General features: G+C 36.8%; 2 protein-coding genes across 3 annotated transcripts in view; both read left to right on the forward strand.

The window, feature by feature from the left end:
* Positions 1 to 9,837, forward strand: part of pcxa (pyruvate carboxylase a) — a 134,506-nt gene extending 124,669 nt beyond the window's left edge. Inside the window, exons 18-23 of the mRNA XM_016461475.1 lie at positions 158 to 160; positions 354 to 598; positions 3,658 to 3,837; positions 6,326 to 6,574; positions 6,761 to 6,901; positions 7,988 to 9,837. Coding sequence (XP_016316961.1) covers positions 158 to 160; positions 354 to 598; positions 3,658 to 3,837; positions 6,326 to 6,574; positions 6,761 to 6,901; positions 7,988 to 8,239 — 1,070 coding nt within the window. The 3' untranslated portion in view covers positions 8,240 to 9,837. The remainder of the gene's footprint in view (positions 1 to 157; positions 161 to 353; positions 599 to 3,657; positions 3,838 to 6,325; positions 6,575 to 6,760; positions 6,902 to 7,987) is intronic.
* Positions 9,838 to 20,666: 10,829 nt separating this feature from the next.
* fkbp2 (FKBP prolyl isomerase 2) lies at positions 20,667 to 22,781 on the forward strand. 2 transcript variants are annotated; one of them, XM_016461593.1, is made up of 6 exons: positions 20,667 to 20,746; positions 21,169 to 21,329; positions 21,412 to 21,524; positions 21,856 to 21,902; positions 22,008 to 22,043; positions 22,697 to 22,781. In XM_016461593.1, the coding sequence occupies exons 2-6, from the start codon at positions 21,171 to 21,173 to the stop codon at positions 22,756 to 22,758; spliced, it is 417 nt and encodes a 138-aa protein (XP_016317079.1). In that variant the 5' UTR covers positions 20,667 to 20,746; positions 21,169 to 21,170; the 3' UTR covers positions 22,759 to 22,781. The 2 variants fall into 2 exon arrangements, with proteins under 2 accessions (XP_016317079.1, XP_016317080.1); XM_016461594.1 differs by having other exon boundaries at positions 20,693 to 20,720.
* Positions 22,782 to 23,342: the final 561 nt, after the last annotated feature.

Raw genomic sequence — 23,342 nt, forward strand, 5'->3', positions numbered from 1 at the left:
TGATTAATTGACTGACTGCTGCTGGTAAATGATGAAGCCGTGAGTGGCAGGAAGCAATCTATGCTCCGCCACCAATGCCCTGCTTCTACCACATACAGGCCCCCGTGTGCTGAGCTTTCGATGACTGATTAAAAGCTTTGGAAGAATGCCTGATTAGCTGGTGCAGTCTGTTAAAGAGACAAGGACTTTCATTATTTTTGATTAAATATTAATGTCAGATAGTCATTTGTTGTGCTGCTTGTTCTCAGATTGCTTATTCCTCTTGGTAGACTAATGATGTCTCCTCCTGTCTTTCTTTGCTCATTTTTTTTCTTTTTTCTTTTTCTTTCACTTCACTCACACCTCTTTCTCAGGCATCTCTCTTGAGAAGGTATTTGACTACAGTGAGTATTGGGAGGTGACCCGAGGCCTTTATGCTCCGTTTGACTGCACTGCCACCATGAAGTCTGGGAATGCTGATGTCTATGAGAACGAGATCCCAGGTGGCCAGTACACCAATCTCCACTTTCAAGCGCACAGTATGGGGCTGGGGAACAAGTTTAAGGAGGTGAAGAAAGCCTACGTAGAAGCCAACAAGCTGCTCGGTGACCTCATCAAAGTGAGCAATTACCCCATAACATTTTCTTTATTTACATATTCAAACCTATTTTTAGTTATTTGTGATGGGCTTTGTGGACTTGAGCTCTGTTTTATAGGGATTCACTCATACCCATAACGCAACAGTCAAGTTGTCCCATTTGTAACAAATTACAGCCATAATCCTGGATTGATTAATAAGAGATTGGTTAGAAATTACAGCAAAAAAGTGGCAAAGACTGACTCCTATGAAGCATTGCAAATATATTTGTTTATATCGTTTGAATACTTTGTCGTACATTTTATTTTACAATTAAAAAAAGAGAACTTTTGTCCTTTTTTTACTTTAAATCAAAATTTGCAATCTTGTAATCCTCCTCTGAGTCAGTTGTAATTCTTCTCTGAGCTGGTTTTGCATAGAATTCTTTAATAGGAGTCGTTTTGGAGAAAATTAATGAAAAAAGCGTTCAGAACCAAGGATCCTGAAAAGTATGTGATCACTTTTACACTATTCAGTGATTGCCAGACGAGAAATCAGGTCAGCTCATTTCTTATGAAATGCATAATACTTAAAAGTTTTTAGACATGATGACTCAAATAGAAAATATTAATGCAGTAGTACACGTTGCATTAATGTGCAAACTGTTATGATAGACTCCTTCAACTCTTCATGTCTGTTATAACTTATGTTAATCCAGATCTTCAGTCTCTCTGAAATCACAGACATTTACATTTCTCTAGTCTGGTGTATTTATAATGTAACCAAAGACATCACACCTTTTAGCTAATTAGGTTGACGTCTTTTCCTCAGATGTTATGTTTCACAAACTTGAGTCGCGATGTTGTCAAATGCTCACGTTTTATGAGTCATTCCTTTTATTGTCACGCATGTCCATTTCCCAGCTTGCTGATATTAATCTGATGTTAGAATTCTTCAAAAGTATTTTGTTATAATTTGAGTTATTTTGGTCAAATGTAACGTGCAAACATGTAACATCGATTCCTCTATCATACAAAATATTCAGTTCTTACTAGACTTGTGCTTGTTACGTCTGGTTCACATCATTTATTCAAAGACTTTGTTGGACAGTTTGGATTTTAAAAACGTCCTGCTACCACTTTGTACTCCCTTAGACATATAAAAGATAGATGTTTGTGTCTCTAATTTTGCTCTGGAATAGATTCTTTATTTTCCTTACATTTTTTTTTCCTGTCGAAACTAGTTAATTTGGTCCTGGCACGTAATCGCTTCAAAACAGTCTAGCTCTTCAAATAATAAAAGCCATCTCTGAAGAGACAGCTTTATAGCTTTTAAAAAAATCAGTCATCTGAGAAATCTATCATAAGATATAATTAGCAGCATAAAATCCACTCAAGCCTTTAGTAGGTAGGTATAGATAAAGATAAAGATAAAGTAAAGATAGTTACATGTCCATGAAAGAAATATATATTTTATATGCCGTATATATTTTTAGATTTCACAATTTTTCTTCATTCTGTCCCCCTTTTGAATTATTTTATCCTTTACTAGTTTATTTTAAATGTTTCTTTGGTGTGGCAAATGAAAACTTTAATGATGATAATAATAATAGATAATTGTTTTATTATATAGCGCCTTTTTAAGACTCAACGAGTCAACGTCACTTTCAGACTTATTAAAATGTTTTGTTTTATACTAATAAATATTGCCTTGCCTTGCCTATTATACAAAAAAAAGGAAAAAGTATTTCATATAGTCCTATTTAATATGAGTTCATAAACACTGCATGCATGATAATTATAAAATAATTCTGCTTTTAGTTTTAGTTAGTTAATAGTCTGCTTTTTAGTTCTATTCATAAAATGTAAAAACTCTAGGAATAACTGTATTTTGAATATTAACTGCATTGGAATATGATTTGATAAAAAAAATTATGTGATGTGCAACCACTGTTATTCAACCAGATAGTGGAAATAAGTGGTTAAGCAGTATTCAGTCTGGCTCTCTTGCTTTGAAATCCAATTTCATATTCTTTACTTCCTGTATAATGTGAAATCCAGATAATTTTTAGGTTTTAGGTCTACAATCAGTCCTTTCAGAGATTTAAATCAGATTTCACCCCTTCATTGCATTCAAGGTTGGAAGCCAGTCATTTGAGACGAGTAAATATGCATTATTCTTTAGATTCATGCAGAAGTGTGCTGGGTTTTTCCCCCTTTTTCCATCAATGAATGGAACGTTTAAGATTGTTTATATACCGTAATCACGTCACGTGACCACCACGATCGACGCAGTTTAAATCGCTCATATGCAACATTCTCCCAGGTTAAATAGGGCTTAATTATCACCCCCTGCGCTCAGACGGGTCTCACCCTCATTCTTGAAATCTGCTCACGCTCACAAGATCATGAGCACCGTGGACCCGACAGCTCCTCTCTGCATCGCAGATTTAATTGCCTGCTTTCCTCTCTTTTTTCTCCCTCCACCTCCACATCCCTCTTATTCCGTTGCAACCGTCTCAATCTCCAGATGAAATTGAATAAAAATAACTTGGCAAAAAAAGAGGGGTAGAAAGAAGGAGCAAATAAATAATCCTATCCCTGTCTCCTATGGCCCAGAGACAGATCAACTGGGAAGAGCTTTAAGCAAAGCTTATCTGCTGTGTTTCAGAGAGGCTCTGACTGATCTCCTCCAATCAAAGGCGTCTGTGAGCGTTTGGTCTCGCCTTGCTGCTTTTCATTTCCCTGGGCTTAATTAAATGATCGAAGATAGTTGGCTTTCTGTTCTCAGGGTCCCCTCGCTGTTAATATTGTCAATATCGTAGGCCGAGCTAACAGACAACACATTAGCACTGGGTTTCATTAGCGCCTCTCCATTCTCTTTCTCCCATTCTTTTTCCCTTTTGTCCTTACTTCTCCCTAAGCTGTGTTTCTGTTTGCCACTGCACTCGTGTCTCCTCTCTTATTCCTAGTCTAGATTGGCCAGATGGCCTGAGGACGGATAAGCCTGGCGGAGAGCTGAGATGTATTGATGGAGGCCTAAGCAAGCATGTCTTTCCTTTCTTGCTTATCTGTCCTTCTCCTCTCTTCCCCTTCCTTAAGGTGACACCCTCCTCTAAGATTGTGGGTGATCTGGCACAGTTCATGGTGCAGAACGCTCTGACTCGGGCAGAGGTGGAGGAGAGAGCGGATGAGTTGTCTTTCCCCCTCTCTGTGGTGGAGTTCCTGCAAGGACACATCGGCATCCCCCATGGAGGCTTCCCGGAGCCCTTCAGGTCAAAGGTACAACCTGCACAGCGCATTTCTCACTCAAGTGTGACAAGATACCTTATTAAATGTTGTACAGGATCTAACAGTGGGCAAATTACGTTCTTAAAAGGAATATCCACCCAAAAAAAAAAGATTCGGTCATCATTTACTTACCCTCATGTCAAGATGTTTTGATATTTTTGTCTATACAATGAAAGTTAATGGGGTCCAGTGTTGTTTTGTTTAACACAAACGTTCTGATAGTAGAAATAGTGTTTAGGGTTAAAATTTAAGCATCAACTGGGTTAAGTGGTTTAGGTTAAGTGTCAAAGTTAGAACTCTAGTGGTTGGTGCTGTGTTACAGAAACATCCTCACACTACACTTTTCATTTGTAATGAATTCCTTTCATAAATATACAAATGCCTGAGACTGGAAACACAAGATCATTTTAAGAAGTTTTGCATTTCACTGCATTGCAAAGTAAGGTTTGGGGAACTCTGACCTGCAAATGTGTATCACGTAGTGTTATTTTACTATCATTGAAATACTAGTATAGTTTCTGCTAATATTTTACATTTGTTTTTATTTTTTGTATTTTCCATTTTCATTTTTTTATTTTAAGTTTGTTTTTTTTGTTGTTAATTTTGTTAATAATTTGTTCATTTATTTGTGTGTGTGTGTGTGTGTGTGTATGTATGCATGTATATATACAGTGGGTACGGAAAGTATTCAGACCCCCTTCAATTTTTCACTCTTTGTTATATTGCAGCCATTTGCTAAAATCATTTAAGTTAATTTTTTTTCCTCATTAATGTACACACAGCACCCCATATTGACAGAAAAACACAGAATCGTTGACATTTTTGCAGATTTATTAAAAAAGAAAAACTGAAATATCACATGGTCCTAAGTATTCAGACCCTTTGCTCAGTATTTAGTAGAATGTCAATATGGGGTGCTGTGTGTACATTAATGAGGAAAAAAATTAACTTAAATGATTTTAGCAAATGGCTGCAATATAACAAAGAGTGAAAAATTGAAGGGGGTCTGAATACTTTCCGTACCCACTGTATATAATTTTTCTATTTTAGTTATATTAGTTGAACTAAATGAAAATCAGAAATGTTTCCTTGGCAACTAGCTGAAATAAAACAAGTTTAAGTTTTTTTTTAATTTCAGTTAATGTTTATTTTATTTGAAATAATGAAAATGTTGTGAAACTATTATAACCTTGGTATCACATGAAGATGTGTGACCAAGATGTAACTGAATTAAAAAACACAAACTTTACAGCTGCAGGTTTGCAGCATTGCATAAAAGTGAAGTTGATTGTATATTTTTACATTTTGTATTTATTATTATGGGTTAAATGCAGAAGAAACGTTGCATTTTCAAAGTCTAGTGTTACCGGCCCTTAATTCAGAATCCTATCCTATCCTAACCATGGTGATTTCACTTAGGGAATAGAACTTTTCCAAATCTTTAGTCGAGAATTAAGATAAAAAGTTTCTGTAATACTGCCCCAGGGTTAGAAATATGGAATTAATGTCTTGTATGGGGCCAGGGGTTGTGATGAAGATGAAAGGGTCAGAGGAAGGATTTAGAATTGATTATTTAAATGAATAAAGTTGAACTTAAGTTTAAGTCTCGGCTCAGCTTGAGCTGAGATCAGAAAGAAGAGAAGAACCGGTTTTGTACAGTATTGCATAAATACAAGTTATTGAATATCTCTGCGGTGAGCAAAATAAGCTTTAGCTCTCTCACTGAAGATATTCGGTTGATCGCAGTAAAGTCTGCCTTGAGAGGGTTTCCCTACAGTCTCTAGAGTGCATTAACGCTGTGTTGTGCTTGTCAGAGATACGCAAAGCAGAACCATGTCATTCCTTTTGTTTTGAACGCCCCAATTACCCAGCAGCCATTCCAGTGCAAGATTAGCCATTTCCCTGACAAATGTGTCTCACATCAGAAATGAACAATGCTTGCATTAAAGCTTTTCTATGCATGCAAGTTTGCTGCTAATTTATTTATAATGTCTCTTTTTCATAATTAGTAGGCCATCTGCTTTGCATATAATTTAGATAACAAACATATTTGAGCAACGTGGCCTTATTTTTTCCCATCTGTTTTGTAACATTAATATTGTTCATCATTATGCAAGCTTTGGTTTGCTTACATAAAAAGTGTTTTATTTAGGTCTGCGGTGTGTATTCTGAAGTCTTTCTTTGTTTTGATGAATAAAAATTTACAATTTGCCACTTCAAGTTTAATTCTTCGCTACTTGCACTTGATTCTTCAGCCTCTTAAATCCATTTAAATGAAGCAGTAGGGAGAGATTAATCCTACTCCTGGTAATGATCGGTTATAAATATTCTCGGATTCAGTGTGGGGCTCAGGGGGATTGCCAGCACTCTACATCATCCACTTACGAGCAGCTTGAAAATACAGCGAGGAAATATGCGTTTATTGTGTGTTCAGGCACCTGCTCTTTTCTCAGGTTCTCATCACTTGTTTGTGGCACAGGTTTTGAAGTCTCTTCCCCGTGTGGAAGGACGTCCTGGAGCCTCCCTGCCCCCCATGGATTTCCAGGTCTTGGAGAAGCAGCTGCGAGATGCTCACGGTGATGAAATCACCCCGGAGGATGTGATGTCTGCAGCCATGTACCCCAAAGTGTTCCAGGAGTTCAAAGAATTCACCAGAACCTTTGGCCCTGTGGATTGTCTGGACACTAGACTCTTCCTGGATGGACCCAAGATTGCTGAAGAGTTTGAGGTGGAAGGATTTCTTTTTTTTTAATAAATAAAACATTTTCAATTATTAAACAGAAGTAGCAGCACATTTTTATTTGCTGTTACTGTGCCATAAATCTTCCTGTCATCCATGATTGTAAGTCTCATTCCTACATTCCAACCATAAGTTCCTTATTTCCTCTTCTCATATGTCTGCTGTCTGTCTCAGGTGGAGTTGGAGCGAGGCAAGACACTTCATATCAAGGCTTTGGCTCTAGGAGACCTTAATAAAGCCGGTCAGAGAGAGGTGTTCTTCGAGCTCAATGGTCAGCTGAGATCTGTTCTGGTCAAAGACACTGTGGCCACGAAGGTGTGTTTCTGAATGTCGCAACTTTTTTTTTTATAGTGAAATTTGGCAAAGTTTTGTACCAACTGCTTGAGGGTTGACTGACAAGAAGTAAATAATGTAAATAATGTAAATAAAACTGGTACAGTCATGATTTTACAAGCCACATCCAGAGTCCAGACAGCATTATTGTCGAGATGACATTTTTATGTACAGATTTGATCATAATGAACCATCAATTAGTTTTAGTTGTAGGTTATTATAATTTCAGATATTTAAAATGTAGTTTTTATTTCTATTTTTTATTTAGTTTTCCTATGCGTTTTCTAGTTTCAGTTTATTTAGCTTGTTTTAGTGTGTTAGGCTGCCATAGTTAATGTGCTAACTGATATTTGTTAATAAATATTTAATGTGTAGCTTTCATATGTAACTCCATACAGTATGTACAGTATTACCTGGTGTAATTGCTGTCTAGTGGCATTTTTATGTTATAAAGTTTTCTAATACACATGCATGCAAATAATTAAATTACTTTGTGGACATTTTTATTTTATTTTAGTACGTTTTGAAACATATTTGGAAAATATATTTTAGTTTTTTTCAGGTTTTTCCAGTTATATTAGTCTTTAGTTTTTATTTCATTTCATTCAAATTTAAGTTTCCTAAATAAATGCTGAACCAATGCATTTTATAATTTATTATTTTTATTTATTTTTACATTTATTATATTTATCTTTTTAATTAGTATGTGTATATATGTGTGTGTGTGTGTGTGTGTGTGTGTGTGTGTGTGTGTGTATATATACTGTATGTATATATACATACACACACAAACACAAATTTATAAAAGATAAATAGAATAAATGTAAAAATAAAAATAAATTAATATAAATAAATTGTGTATATGTGTTCTCATAAACAATGTTAATGTTGTAGTACCCATGTCATTATACACATTTGTGTCCTCATAAACCATATACCAGAACACACACACAAATTATCTTATAATATTCAGCATGTATTTATTTCTTGGGAATAGTTGGTGATAGTCAAATGCAAAGTGTAAATGAAACCGATGTCCCTGCTAAATCAATTTTCTTGTATTTGTAGGAGATGCATTTCCACCCCAAAGCCCTGAAGGACGTTCGTGGACAGATTGGGGCTCCCATGCCTGGTAAGGTGGTGGAGGTGAAAGTGAAGCAGGGCCAGCAGGTGGAGAAAGGACAACCACTCTGCGTCCTCAGTGCCATGAAGATGGAGACGGTGGTGAACTCGCCGCTCTCCGGCACCGTGGCCAAGATCTATGTGACCGCCGACAGCACTCTGGAAGGAGACGATCTTATTCTGGAGATCACTGAATAGATATCATGAAGGCCAACAGCAGGGAACAACACATCACCACTGCCAATCCCTGCAAGGCTAAAAACACACACGCACACACACTCACTCAGTTACATATGGAATCTATCACTTTTTAGAAGCAGCACACATTAAGGGAGGAAGGTTGAGCTTATTTTTACAGAATCTCAAAGAATGACGGTTGAATCTGAAAACATTTTGAAAACTGACTTTAGTGTCATATGTGCTTTTGTGATCACTTTTTAATTTATACGTGATGAGGATGTGAGCTAGTGTTATGCTGTTTACAGAGAAATGTTTGTCAGTCTTTAATTAGTATTAATGAATGTAGTCAAAACTAAAATATTTACACTTCAAATATAACAAGCAATAAGTTAAAGACAGAAAGAGACTTATTAGATGCATTACTAGTCACATTAAATAATGCACACAGATGTTTCATCACTTTGGTCGTGATCGTTTACATAAACTGAAAGCACTATGACTGGAAATATAAAAAAAAAAAAAAATCATGCACAATCCTTCCCTCCCCTTACCCTTAAAAGTCTTATGGCACAGAGTATCTTACTTGAATTACCAAGCGAAATTCAATTTATTTCAAGACAAATAGCCATGTAACACATACCCAATGTTCTGACCAATGGCCTAGCCTGCTTTGTTGCTGGGAAAATAAGTGCAAGAATGGATCTGACCTCGTCTCCTGAGTCTTACACTTGAGTTGTGTATCATGTAAAGGTGGAGAATAGTTACCCAGGTGGTTTGGGCTGAAGTGAGCTCCATTGAGGCCAACGAGGATCGATGACTCTATATTCAAGAGCACTTATAGACTCCGCAGCAGCTTCGGGGCACATTGAGTTGGAACACAGGCTTTAGGGGAACGTCCTTTTCCCAGGGCGCGTCTCGTGCTTGTGTTCCAATTCCTCTTTTAATGTGAATTTATTTCACTGTCCCGTTACATTCCCCTTAGCAGCAGATGCCTCATGGCTGCTGTAGTGACACCAAATGGCTTTATTCTCCAGCTTTCTCTAATTTCCCTTGTTGAACACGATTGATGTAATTGGTAATAGATAATGAGAGGTTTTATTCAACGGCATTGGAGTAATTGAAAGCACTCAGCCTGAAAATCTACGAGATGCACGGCTGTTGCGGCAAAAGAGGTCCATTGGGGTGCGTCTGAAATGGTTTTAACAGTCTTGACTTAAAGTAGACCAATTCTTCATGAGGACCAATAGCCTGCAACGTGGATATTTTCTCATCGTTCATCATAACATCCCAAGGTGGAGACTACAGCGTGCTGTTTTATCCGTGTGAATCGTACAGGCCCATAAATGTGATGATCGTCCCTTCAAATGGATGTTGCCATTAAAATGGAGCTAATGTTTTTTAGATGTAGATTTTAGAGCACAAACGTCCAACTCATCACCACAATCATTTTTGAGATTGTTCCTCTGTGTTATTTGACAAATACATCTCAGTTTACACGAGCACAAAAGACTTTATCGTGACGGGCACAAAACTAGGGGATTTGTTGGGAGAAGGGAAGCTTCCTGTTGGCTTTTGGACTTTGGTTCCCATATCAATATGGGGCACTGGCAACATCTCTGGAGAACCAATCGATGATATCAGCTCTGACAGCGCAGTCAAGCCAGCGACCCTCTCTGCGGTTCTGTGAGAGTTTTTGAGTCGAGACGTGGTTGATGCTTGGCTTTGTTTCATGCCACCAATACAACAATTAAGTATTTATCAAAGTTGTTGTTAAATGGGTCATGCGTCTTAATATAGCATCGTACATTGCTGATGAATAGGTACTTGGCATTGTTAACTCAAACTGTTGAATTTTTACAGGGTAAATATTTCTGTGCATAGATTGTCACTGTGTTTGAAATTGGGAATTTTCTGAACTAATCTGTGTGACATTTCGGATCTGATGCCTTTGATAGCATTCGTTATCTTTCCATTTGAATGTCTGTTTTTCTGTGAAGTTCATCTCTTTCGATCTGTTTTGATAATGAGGAATATAACATATGCAAATACTAATGCACCATACCCTCGTGTGTGTTATTTTAGCATTGAAAAATGTTGGAGAAAAAAAAAATATATATATATATATATAAATAAAAGGAGGATAACAGACTGTCTACAGTGTCCTGTTTGATATTTTTATTTTGCATTTTGTGCATATAATAAGTCAATAATTAAACATGTGGTGATGCAATTGTTTCGATTCATTCTCTCAAGTAGTCGATATACACGTGAATATGCAAACCACAATGTAAAAATAGCTTGACATGATGCTTTTATGAGTCGATGTTTGAGTGGGTTCCATTCAGATCAATATCTGTGATCGCGTGATCTCACGTGCCTATGACATCACATGCCTCCAATAATAGCTGCTTATTGATTGTCTGTCTGCCTGCTACATGTGGCTCAAGAAACCGTCTGTATAATGGAAGACATAGAATAATATAAGATCCATCATGTGAATAATTATGTTCATTAGCTTCTTAGAGTCTTATGATTAGGGATAGTCAGCCTGCCAACAATACTGCTGACTGATGGCTCCATATTGGTGCGCTTGTGGCAAAACGGGGTATAGGATTGTGGGATAATGTAGGAGTGATGGATGAAGCTCCCCTGTGCATCCATATGCTCATTCTATTCTGGCAGCAAGTGCGGGGTGAGTTGATTCGCTCAGCTGATGGATTGATATTTGTGGATGAAGCTCTGCAGGGTTTTTTTTATTATGTTGGTCAGTCTCGTATCTGATGGATCTCATGTTGACAGTGGGGGTGTTTAATTGGAGGAAGAATGACTCAGAAGCATTAAATAAAATCAAATTTTAGAACAGTTTTTTAATTGAGACATACCAGTATGACCCAACTGTAGGTGTGAATATGGCATATGTCCTTGGAAAAAAACAGTGGATTATGTCTTTATTAGCTCCTCTTCGGGATCAGAGAGTTTAACTTGTCATCTTGCAGTTATTGAGGCACTTTGGCAGTCTTATCAGCAGATGTATGAATCAATGTTCTTCGCCCGTGCCTGTCGATCCCACAATCCTATTTTCATTGCCTAGCTTTCATCTCTCTCTTTTTTTTTACCCTCTCGTTCTTTCGCACTCTCTCAGCTTCATGGTTTCCTGTCTCTCTCTTTTTTCCCTAGTCTTTTATCACTATAACCCTGAAGGCCACCAGATTATTCCACGTTCCTTCCATCTGTTAGAGCTCTGTTTAAGAAGGTTATCGTGTATTCAGGGAAAGTATTGGAATCCTTGCATGTACCTGGCTGTAGGTACAGTGGTGAATTAGATATGAATATTCACAGTCTAGTCTTGCCACTCTGTAATACAACAGTGTCACAAAATATTCATAAGCTCTATGTAATTCTGGCTTTTGGGTTATCCGACACGTCCCTCCTGCATACATGAGTCTCAAATAAGCCACAGTCAATACCGGAGTCGTCCTGCAATGCTACTGTCCAAAAAGCCCTTTTGCTGGTCATCTGAATGTGCATACTTCCCTGTCTCATGTCTCAGGCATAGAGTAGGCAAACAAAACCCGGATGACAGATGTACTGCTGAAATTTTGAAGGGTGCAACCAGTGGACACTTTGCTATCCCATAAGACCACAGGAGCTGAGGAACTGTCAGGTCTTGTTGAAAAACAAGTTGGTGGAAAAATGGGTGGACTCTTTTAAAGTGCAAGTGCTAGGAAAGGTGTTCCTCATGGTTATATTTTACTTTTTTAACATTTTAGTACATTGTTTTTGTGGTTTTAGTATGTCATCAGGAGTCAAAAGCAGGGTTGTACCCAAGAACATGTTTTTATTTATTGCCCAGACTTTTTAGGTATTAGGGCTGTGCGATATTGAAGAAAAATGCGATATGCAATAACTCATTAAATAATGCGATATTCGATATGCAATACGATAATGCTTAAAGTGCCACATGCTCAGATATGTCATATATATATGGTTATTTGTATGTATGTATGTATGTATGTATGTATCAAGAGCTCCTGTAAAACCACAACAAATTCCTTGTGTTTGTGAGAAGCACCCCTACAACAACTTCTGAAAGTGAACGGTAGTGTTTTACTCTAGCATTACATAAAAATGTCATTTTAACATTAGTGTAATCATTTTAACATGAGTTTAGGAACTGAATAATAAAAAGGAAAAATACAACACTGCTTAGTATTTACTCTATGAATTCAATATGCACTGATTCTTATTTAAGCTACAAAAGTTATTTAGGTAAGAGCAGTGAATGATTTTCTCTTTGTCTTTTGTTCATGGCCCCAAATATTGCAAGCCGTAGCGATATGCATATTGCGATATGTACATTTTCGATATTTTGCACAGCCCTATTAGGTATCATACTATACAATCTGTTAATATAACATTTGCATATTAAAGAGATATTTCACCCAAAAATGAAAGTTTTGTCATTATTCACTCACTCTCATGTTGTTCCAAACCTATATGAGTTTCTTTCTTCTGGTGAACACAAAAGAATATACCGGTAGTTTGAAGAATGTTGGTAACCAAACAGTTGGGTGAGTAGATGATGACAGAATTTTCATTTTTGGGTGAATTATCCCTTTAATAGACAAATTTGTAAGGCATTATGTTCAGATCTTACAGTCTGGGTGTTTTAAATTTTTTTGTATTATTTTTTTGTGTATTTGTTTTAATGTTAATGGGCTCAGAGAAGGCAAGTGAAATGCTGCCTCCTGCTGTAACTACTTTAACTGCTGGGATCGCTGTTTGACAATGTCACTTTAGAAAAATTAGTGATTTATATGCTTTTTAATTTCATATTTTGTAATATTTGTGTTGTTTTATTTTTCAACTGTTGAATAGTTTCTCGTCCAATTTTTGAGGAGGCACTGTCTCCCTTGCCTCCTTGGAGGAAATGCCCCTTCTGAAAAGTGAGGGAGACACGTGATGAACTATGAGCCTGTCCCAGTACCCACGTTTGCAGTCTTGGCAACCTGAGAGCATGTACACGTGACAGGAAGTAAGTGTGCAAGACTGTCCCAGGTCTGAAAAATGCCAAAGCTCAGTGCCCTTAACGCACACTAAATCCACAGTCTCTATTTGAGACTAAGCGTATCCCATCATTCTTCATGTTCTTAAACTCGCGTGGCCTGAAATAATGAGTCTTTATAGTAAAAATGTATAGTAAAGTTGATAACATTTGAAACTGCTTTTTATCACTTAATTAGAATTACTATTAATAAATTGTCATCACATAGAAACTACTGAACTGGCATTTAGAACTTTATTTTAAAGTGCAAAGTAGTGAAAATCAGAATGTCTAAATAAAGCTTTGTAAAAGCTTTATTTTTTTACAACACTTTGTTGTAAGTTTGTACCTTCAGGTAATCAAACATTCTACACACAATTGCAGTCTTCACGTCCACTTTAACATTTTGGCCAAATAAAGGAAATGCGTCATACAGTATAAGTTGACAAGTGGTCAGGTGCAAAGATCTTGTGCATCATACATATGAATTACACTCTTAAAAATAAAGGTGCTTCAAAAGGTTCTTCAAGTGATGCCATAGAAGAACCATTTTTGGTTCCACAAAGAACCATTCAGTCAAAGGTTCTTTAAAGAACCATCTCTTTCTTACCTTTTTATAATCTGAAGAACCTTCTTTCGCCACAAAGAACCTTTTGTGAAACAGAAAGGTTCATCAGGTGTTAAAGGTTCTTAATGGAACCATTTAGACAAAAAGGTTCTTCTATGGCATCGTGAAGCACCTTTATTTTTAAGAGTGTAGGCGGTGAGGTGTTCAATCAATAGTGGCAACTGATCTGTTAAAAAGCTGACAAGATATCAGTGTGGCTATTAAATGTTAATTGGTGGAGTGACGTACACCCAACCGTCATAACTGATTTTCCGAAAGCTGGTAAGTTATCAGTGTGTCTAATGAATAATTATTTAGAGGTGTGGTGTTCAGCTAGTATTTGCAACTGAGCTTTTTTTCCCCTTGAAACTGTGATCAAGCAAAACAAAAATCTTAGAAAAAGTCTAAAAGTTCATCAGTGGTCGAGAGCTAAGTTGTTTATTAGATTCAGTGTAGGCCTATACTATGAAAGTAAGTCCAGGAATTTGGGCACAGACTCTGTGTTTTATCATGACCTTCGTGGTTTTCTAGGAGTTCTTCAAAATCTATCAGTGAGATAACAGCTGTTCACCTGGAAATGAATCCCCCACTTCCATCTGTCTGCCTGAAGATCTGACACTGCCTCGCAGCTCTTTGGACACGTCTCATGGTCTATCTGTCTGTCCCTCACGCTGCTGTCTTTCTTAACTGAGTCAGTGATGTGTTGGAGCTGATTATGGAAGTCTGTGTGCATGTTGATGTGAGATTCAGGTTGTTTCCTCTCATCCTCGGGGGCAGCTGGCAGCAGAGTCCACTCATTCATCCCTGCACTGGTAGGCTGGCAGCTCTTATACAGCTGGGAGTTGAACAAGCTATTTGAGACCTGGGCTCAACTCTTGGTCCTGCTCTCCCATGCCTGAATCTGTAAACCCAGTCCACTTCTCATGTTCAATTGGAGTTGTGCCTTGTCATCATTACGTGCTTACCTTACACTATTCTGGTGTTCATTTGATCGGTGGGTTGGAGGGCTTCTGGAAAGACTGAAGCCTTTTCACTGAATTAGTCCGTGGGCATATTGCTACCCTGTCAAGTTAAGGCAGGGGGCAGAGAAAAGCTGCCTCTACTCAATGGAGTGTAAATGCCTAATTGGATTCATTTGTGTGGCTTGAATATGCAGCCATTTGCTTCATTTTCCTAGTGAGTGTACAGTCCAATTTGCGAGCCTTGTTTATACTGCCTTATGAAAGAGGAGCTCTCACTGTGATGAGAGTATAATGGCAGTCTGATTAGAAAAGGTCACACCTTGCGCGTTAATGCCGCCTCACCCGAGATATGGAGCACACAAGTGGGAGTTATCGGCAGAGATTCGGTAAAAGGTGTTTGATTGCTCTGCAGTTCCTTGTGCTTCAGATTCATGGTTTATTTCAGGAAGCTTTTTGTCACCAACAGGGTTAGAGTTTGCACTAGATCAGGGTCCTAGAATCCCCAGGGGCCACCGGGATGATTGTAGTAGGGGGTCTGTGGAAGATTTGAGAGGGAAATAATTGTTTAAATGTATAACTGCTTTGGAACAGTATTTATAGTGAAAAGCATTGCACAAATTAATGTATTAATAAATATTATTACATTTTAATAAATTGCTTGGTGTCAACACAATAACTATAATACAACAGTATTATTTATTAATTATTAAAGTCAACATGAAATGAAAATTCACCCTATTCCCCATAAAATTCACTCTATTTTCTAAATGCATGTTAGATTACTGTGAACAGTTAATTTATGTATATGTTTTCTTAATTTAGATTACACCATTGATCTAAAAGAAATGAAAAGAAAATATAGCTGCACTACGAAACACGAAATTCATAACTTTTTGTTAGCACAGTCTGAAGATGATCTGACTAGATTTTTGTGAAAATCAGACAAATGGTCTGGAAGAGTTCAAAAAAGTAGGTTTTCAACATAAAATGGTGGACAGGGAGTTCAGCCGACTATGGTAAAATTGGTATCTATGTTCTTGGCAAGGGCCAAGTTTCATTACAATAGGCTAACATACTCAAAAGTTATTAGCATTTTTGTAAATTTCATTATAACTTTTGACCACAAGGTGGCGCTGCTCCGAAACGTTTTGCGTACCATCAGGGCATGGTGCCAAAGACCCATACTGAGTTTCGTAATGATATGACAACGCGTTCATAAAATATAGCATTTTACGACAACATTCAAAATGGCCGACGCCCAAAATGGCTGACATGGGAAGTTATAAGCAAAAAGAGGCATTTTTAATATCTCCTGACCACTAGGTGGCGATGCGCCAAAACTGTGCAGGTAGCCTCAGGTCATGGTTCTTATAACACACACCAAGTTTGGTCTCAATGCACTAAAGCGATGTGGAGATATAGCCTGACATCAATTTTGGCATGCTCTTCGTCAAATTCGTTCGCGTGTTATTCGAGAACTGTTTGACTAATCACCTTGAATTCCATAAGTTTTTGCCAGCATGGTCTGAAAATGATCTGAGTCAATTTTGGTGAAAATCAGACGAACTGTCTAGGACGACTTCGAAAAAGTAGGTTTTTCAAACTATTAAAAATTGCTAAAAATCTTGACCCGTAGAATCTAACATTTTAGTGTGCATTCGATTCTGCATGAGCCAAGGAATCAGACGAAAAAAATAATTTTTAATCTAAACTTTACGGTTCAAAAGTTATTAGCATAAATAGAAGTGCAACTTTGGCCAGTTGGTGGTGCTAAAGGTATTGAGTTAGAGACTTCAAACTTGCTATGGTAACAGATCAGACTGTCCTCTATCTGTATGCCAAATTTCATAACTTTCCCGCAAGTGGTTCTAGGGGCTGCCATAGACTTCCAGAGCGGAAGAAGAAGAATACAAACGGATTAAATAGGTGCCATTACACTTTCAGTGCTTGGCCCCTAAATATGCATTACTTCCAATCTTTTGTCTGCTTAAACCCTGCCACCACTAAATAAAAAAACAAAATAAAATAAATGAATTTTAAGTGAATGAAAAATAAATAAATTTTTAAATAATATTATTAAATTATTTAATATTATTAAAGTCAGCATGAAATGAAAATTCAGCCTATCACCCTAAATTCACTGTACATGTTGTTATAGATATTATAGATCTTATTGTGAACAATTCATTCATGTTTATTTTTTATTCTATTCTATTCTATTCATACCTAGAACATCTAGTGAAAATGTTTGTTCATCTGCCTACATTTTGGAGTATAACGTCCAATCAACATCTGATGCATATAGTACCAAGTCCCTGCCCTACTTTTTTTTTTTTTTAAATAATCATTTGCATTCGAAAAAATATAATATGTGTACATCCAGAAACTGTAGACAGGCGCTCAATCAAATGAAGCACTTCACTATAAGTAAACAAGAATCAGCACACTGCCACTGCTGCTCCCAAAGATCAATTTATTAAAAAATAATTTCATACATTTTTAATAAATTGATCTTTGGGAGAAGCAGTATGCCGATTCTTGTTTACTTACAATAATCCTTTGCACTCATTTGTACGTCACAACTTTCGTTTCATTGCAACATTAAATAAAATTATCTTTAAAGGGTCTCCCTCTGTTGAAATCTCAGTGGCCACAGGGCCCCCCTAAAAGATGCAGTCACCAGATACTTTTGGCCATAAAGAGTATTTCAAAACCACTGAAGCAGATAATTTCCTTCATGGACCAAATTATTTCTCAAGATCTTGAAGAGGACATCATCAGCACATTTATTATCACGAAGGGCACAGAAATCAGTGTGCTTCCTGCACCAGCCCATTAAATTCAGTCTCTCTCGTCAATGTGATTTTACACTTTTATCATGAGGTACTCTTAACTGATTAGTCACCGTCTGCTTTGGGCCGCACTGGTTCACTGCAACAGGAACATGAACCATATTACAGGTCCTGCATCACTTGTGTCTAATCAATGACCTGTACAGCTTCATTACTCTCACGAACTACCAGTGACCTTCCTCTGTTATACTGCTTTTATTTACCTTCTCACTAGAACCTGTAGCACTGAGTCTGTTCTGACTTTATTTTCTCAAGAACATGTGCTCAAACCTCTTCTCATCTTTTCAATTCTGTATGCATTGTACACAGTCTGTGTGTAGTTGCATTTGCTGAAGGCATTTTACAAGTTCTGATTAAACAAAACAAATTACTAAAGCACTTCAACATACCCACCAGTAAAATAACTCTTGTTCTGGACTGTTACATTATTTCGCCATATAGAAAGATAGAGCACATTCAGCTACCAGACAGGATTTTATGTGGTTGCTTTCATTAAAATTCATCACTCGTGACTCCAGAACTTGACTAGTCATTCGCAAAGATTTGTTTGTGTTGAAAGGGTAGCTCATGCTTCACAGTGTTTGGGAAAATATGTATAACAGCATTGTTGTGATGATGTTCATGGGTTTTCTGGGTGCTAGCAAGGACACACAATATGAATACAGGAAGCAGAGAAACACAAAAACACATAATGCAATAGAGTCCAACAATAAGATTACAGAAGTATAAATCAAATTCACTTTCTTCATAGAGAAATTGATTTTTAACAATAAAAATAACACGCAAAGCTTTCAAAACAGACTTACCGTGAGCTCCAAGAATGTCAAGTGAATGTAGAAGTCAATTCATTTAATTTTCCTTGAAAATACAGTGAATATGCTTCCCACAATCCAGTCTGCCTTCACATTCAAACTACTTATATATTTGTATTTAACTGATTATTTTGCAATAAACTTAGAATATTTACACTTCTACTCAATGACTGTAATCAGTTATTTTATATTGTACCATAGTTTTGGATTGATTACCCTAGTTCATTCCCTCATAAAAGAACAGTCTTGTGCATGCTCTTATTTTATCTTATTTTATTTTATTTTATTTTATTATTTTATTTTATTTTAATGTGTCCTATGTAGGGTCATGGGTTTAATTAATTTTATTATTTTTTAAATGCCATTTAGTTTTTTTCTTTTTCTTTTTATATCACTCTGGTGAAAAATACTATCTAAATCAAGGCCACTAGAAAAAGTGCAGTCACTGTTGTGCTCAGTAAGGAGAACAGGAGAACCTGGGAAGGTGTTTTTAAATCCTTTGAGGATGGGTCTTTGTGTATTTTGTCCATTGGGTCAATATCTGCCCTGCTCAGTATCTGCTACAGTAAGTTACAAACTTCCAAATGCAAGCACTCAAACAAGCACTGTACCTCAGTGCCTCAGTGTGGAGCAGCATTTAATTCTCAAATAAGACATGAACACATTGTCGAGGCAACATATAGTCTTCAATTAATTTTGTCAATGTCAAAACATTTTTAATTTTAACCAACAATCTGTGATGGCGACATTTGGTAGGCACAGTGTGATTACTGAACATCTGCTGAAACCTTATAATAATTTATTAATTTAAGGTCAAATGTATCGCACGTCCGCCCATAGATTGAGTCTGTTGTGATTTATCGGGGCAGTAAGAGACACTTAAGGAAGGGAGGGAGGGGGGAGAGAAGATCATTTTGGGGAGAGCAGCTGACTCATTTGCATTCAGTCCGTCTCACTTAAACAAGCCACAGGAGAGAGAGTCAAATGACAGAATGAAGACGGCTGTCTGCCCACCTTTGGTCACCCACAGCAACGGAAACCTTTTTTTTATTGCAGTCACATACAGTACAGTCACATGTCACTCATGGGATTGAAATGAGAAACCTTCAGACAGAGATGAAGTGATTATGTTGATGCTTTTGTTCAGGGTGGAGGTTGAATATGTGCCCCTCTTCCTGAAAATATCGTTGACGTTTTAACCCTCAAAGCCTGTCATATAAAATAATAGTCTTGATTTTTTATTTTTATTTTTTTTTTTAATGGAGCAGTTTATTGAACCGTATAAGAACCTTGAATGCAAAAGAAAATCTAAATAGAAAAAAAAAAATCATATGTTTTATGTTTTGTATCATATCTGATAGGATTTTATAGTAGTAATATTGTGAGAATATGGAGCTCACGCGAGAGAAGGAACAAAATGTCCCACGTTTATTCAGAGGCCCAAACTGAGCAAAAATATCTAATTTTGTGCAGATCGTATTAATATATTGCAATTCTGATAGCTTGCAATGAAACTCGATGAGATTTTTATATCAGACTACTTACACCAATTTCTAAATATCAGTTGCTACTCTACATCTCCCAATAAGATGTCTTAGTAAGATGCTTACTACTATTTTGCTTAGTTTTATGATCAGATTGCTGTAATTTTCATAGTGGGGGCAAAACATATAATGCAGTGCAATACAAAGTGAATTGAGAGACAGCCTGTTGCTTTTGAATATATATATATATATATATATATATAGCCACCATCTTGCTTACATTGACACCCACTTTGCACTACACAATAACTGCCTTATTTTACTAATTTCCCTTCTAATCTTTAAAACGGTTCGACTATATAATAATATTGTAATCGTGTTTAAAGTGTATCACTGGGGTTTACCTGGTGTACAAATAAGAAAGTAATTCATAAGGAAATAGCGCCCTCGTGTGCAAGCTCAATAATCGTGGCGACAAACAAAATAAAAGTCCCGTTTCACCACCCCAGTATTTCCTCAAAGCTACCTGTAATATAACCGCGTCTGATTTGTCAGTGTAGTATTAAGTAACATTCTTATTTGAATATTACATATGTTAAAAATAAATATAGTTTTTATTATTATTATAATTCCTTAACCCTCTTTAAATGACGTACTGAATTTTGCAAAGCTACTAGGAAGCAATCCTGGCCTGCTGACGTCACTTCCTGATGAAAGACTGATTCTAAGATTCAGCAGGTACGAGTGTATTATTCTTATTACAGGTAATTGCATTTTTATCTACCAGTTAAGCATTCAAATTACTACAATAGAGAATTATCCCAGGCGTCTCTATTTGTAGACGGCTAAATCTGTAGCACACGATACAGTACGCGAATTTTCCTAATAAACATGATTCAGCCGAAAACCGTAGCCGTCTTCCAATTAACTTCCTCTAAAATAAATCCAGCACGCTACAACTGCTGTGATTAGCGGAAGTGTTTTGCTAGTTAAAATGCATCGTATAGATGAGTGTAAGCTAATTTAGAAGGCTTCTGCTTCTAACAGCCAATTACTGCATCTATTAAATGATAACGTGTACTTTTGTGTGCAGAACATACGCATGCGCGGAGATGAGCACTGTTTTGTGGTCGAGATTAATTTCCTTCATGTCATTTCTGAGCTCTGATGTTTCTTTTTTCCACAGACATGAGACTGAATTTGGTATTAGCTGTCACTCTGATGTCCATCCCCATGGCACTTGTGCAAGGGGCTGAAAGGAAAAAACTACAGATTGGAATCAAGAAAAGAGTGGACAACTGTCCTGTAAAGTCCCGAAAGGGAGACGTGTTGAACATGCACTACACTGTAAGTGTCTGAATGTTCTGACCTAAATATTATTCATGGCAAAAAAAAATGTCGTCTTCTAACTGTCTGTTTTTATCTGCAGGGGAAACTGGAGGATGGGACAGAATTTGACAGCAGTATACCGAGGAATCAGCCCTTCACCTTCACTCTTGGCACGGGACAGGTCATCAAGGGCTGGGATCAGGGTTTGTTGGGGTGAGCGGCAGCACTACTGCGTTTCTAGATAATCTGAGATTCTGTGTCATACATCATTCAGGATTAGTATTTAAAGAGATGAACCTAACATTAGTCTAATAAAGAGGGATTAGCAGATTAGATTTAAGAGCCATTGTGAAACTCTGTTAGATACCGTATATTAGCATGTGTTGATGCTGTGGCCAAGTGGTCTGCAAACTGTCTAGAGTGTGATAGGGTTCAAGTTTGACATATTCCTTTTGTCTTTACCTTTGATTTCCTGTCATATCTTTGATGTCTCGATTTATAAAAAGACTATTTAGCATATGATGTTCCTTCTCTTAACTCTTAGGATGTGTGAGGGTGAGAAGAGGAAGCTGGTTATTCCCTCTGAGCTTGGTGAGTGTTACGGAAATGTAATATGTTCCATGAGTTTCAAAATCTATGAAAAATGTATGATTTTTAGATCATATTTTGAAATATGTGAAATATGTTCAACTACAGGTTATGGCGACAGAGGAGCGCCACCTAAAATTCCAGGTAAGATGATTAACAACCCTTCCTTTAGTTCTTAACATTGAGTCTGATATCAAGCGCGTTAATATTATATAGTTTTCAACACTAAATGAAAAATGAAAGCTTGATTTGTTAGGGATCCATAGAAGGTTATTCACTTTGACTTAGTATTGGTAAAATATTTGGACACTTAAGCTGCTCTTAAAAATATATGAATTACTTTGTACTCTATATAAAGAAAATTTCAGAAAATGACATTGATATTCAAAAATATTTAGCTTCATTTGTTTGCAGATGCCACTTAGTTTGATGTTTTGTGTACACAGTGACATTTATATACTTTTAAGTGTGGCTGAAGGGCCTCAGCAAACTTTCAAGAGGGCTGCAGGATGACTTTCAAATGAATATATACTTGATGCAATTAATATTCATAATATTATTAATAAAAACATACCTAATTAAAATGCTTCCCAAGGAATAGTTTCTGTTTGTTCCCCAGTTTATTTAAAAAAACTGCTTTGTCATAATTATAGCGATACTGGCAGAAATATCTTACCTTATATGGGAGAGGGGCTTTGAAAATTGAAGTGCTTGACAATCCAGTCCAAAAGGTTGAGAACCACTATATATACTTGTACCACATTGTCTCATTTTGCAAATCTCTGTTTTCCCACTAGGTGGTGCCACACTCATCTTTGAAGTAGAACTGTTGAGCATTGAGAGAAGATCTGATTTATAGTGACAGATTTGTGGGGCTGTCAGTCTTAAAGGGATAGTTCACCCCAAAATGAAAATTTGATGTTTATCTGCTTACCCCCAGGGCATCCAAGATGTAGGTGACTTTGTTTCTTCAGTAGAACACAAATTATGATTTTCCAGCCGTTGCAGTCTATCAGTCGTATAATGCATGGCAATTGTAACAAAATCTATGAGTAAAAAAAACATGCACAGACAAATCCAAATTAAACCCTGCGGCTCGTGACGACACATTGATGTCCTAAGACACGAAACGATCGGTTTGTGCGAGAAACCGATCAGTATTTATATCATTTTTTACCTCTAATACAGCACTATGTCCAACTTCCTTGAGCGTAAACATCAAATTTTCATTTTGGGGTGAACTATCCCTTTAAGCATTTAAAATCAGTGTTTTTGCAGCAAGATTAATGACTGCAGCTGCACACTTCACTGCTGTACTAGTGTGTCAAACTTCAGGTGTCAAAAGGAGAGTCTGAAAACGCTATCATTTATTCACCGTCTTGTCATTCCAAAACTGTATGACTTTCTTTCTTTGGTAAAGCATACAAGAAAATATTTTGAAGA

The sequence above is a fragment of the Sinocyclocheilus anshuiensis genome, unplaced genomic scaffold (assembly GCF_001515605.1).
Source record: "Sinocyclocheilus anshuiensis isolate Anshui unplaced genomic scaffold, SAMN03320099.WGS_v1.1 scaffold180, whole genome shotgun sequence".
Taxonomy (NCBI): Eukaryota; Metazoa; Chordata; class Actinopteri; order Cypriniformes; family Cyprinidae; genus Sinocyclocheilus; species Sinocyclocheilus anshuiensis.

Excerpts from the sequence above, each read along its gene's own strand:
- fkbp2 (XM_016461593.1), top strand. The coding sequence starts at position 21,171 with ATGAGACTGAATTTGGTATTAGCTGTCACTCTGATGTCCATCCCCATG. Across the intron at positions 21,330-21,411 it reads TGTTGAACATGCACTACACT|GGGAAACTGGAGGATGGGAC; the intron begins GTAAGTGTCTGA and ends TTTTATCTGCAG. Across the intron at positions 21,525-21,855 it reads TGGGATCAGGGTTTGTTGGG|GATGTGTGAGGGTGAGAAGA; the intron begins GTGAGCGGCAGC and ends CTTAACTCTTAG.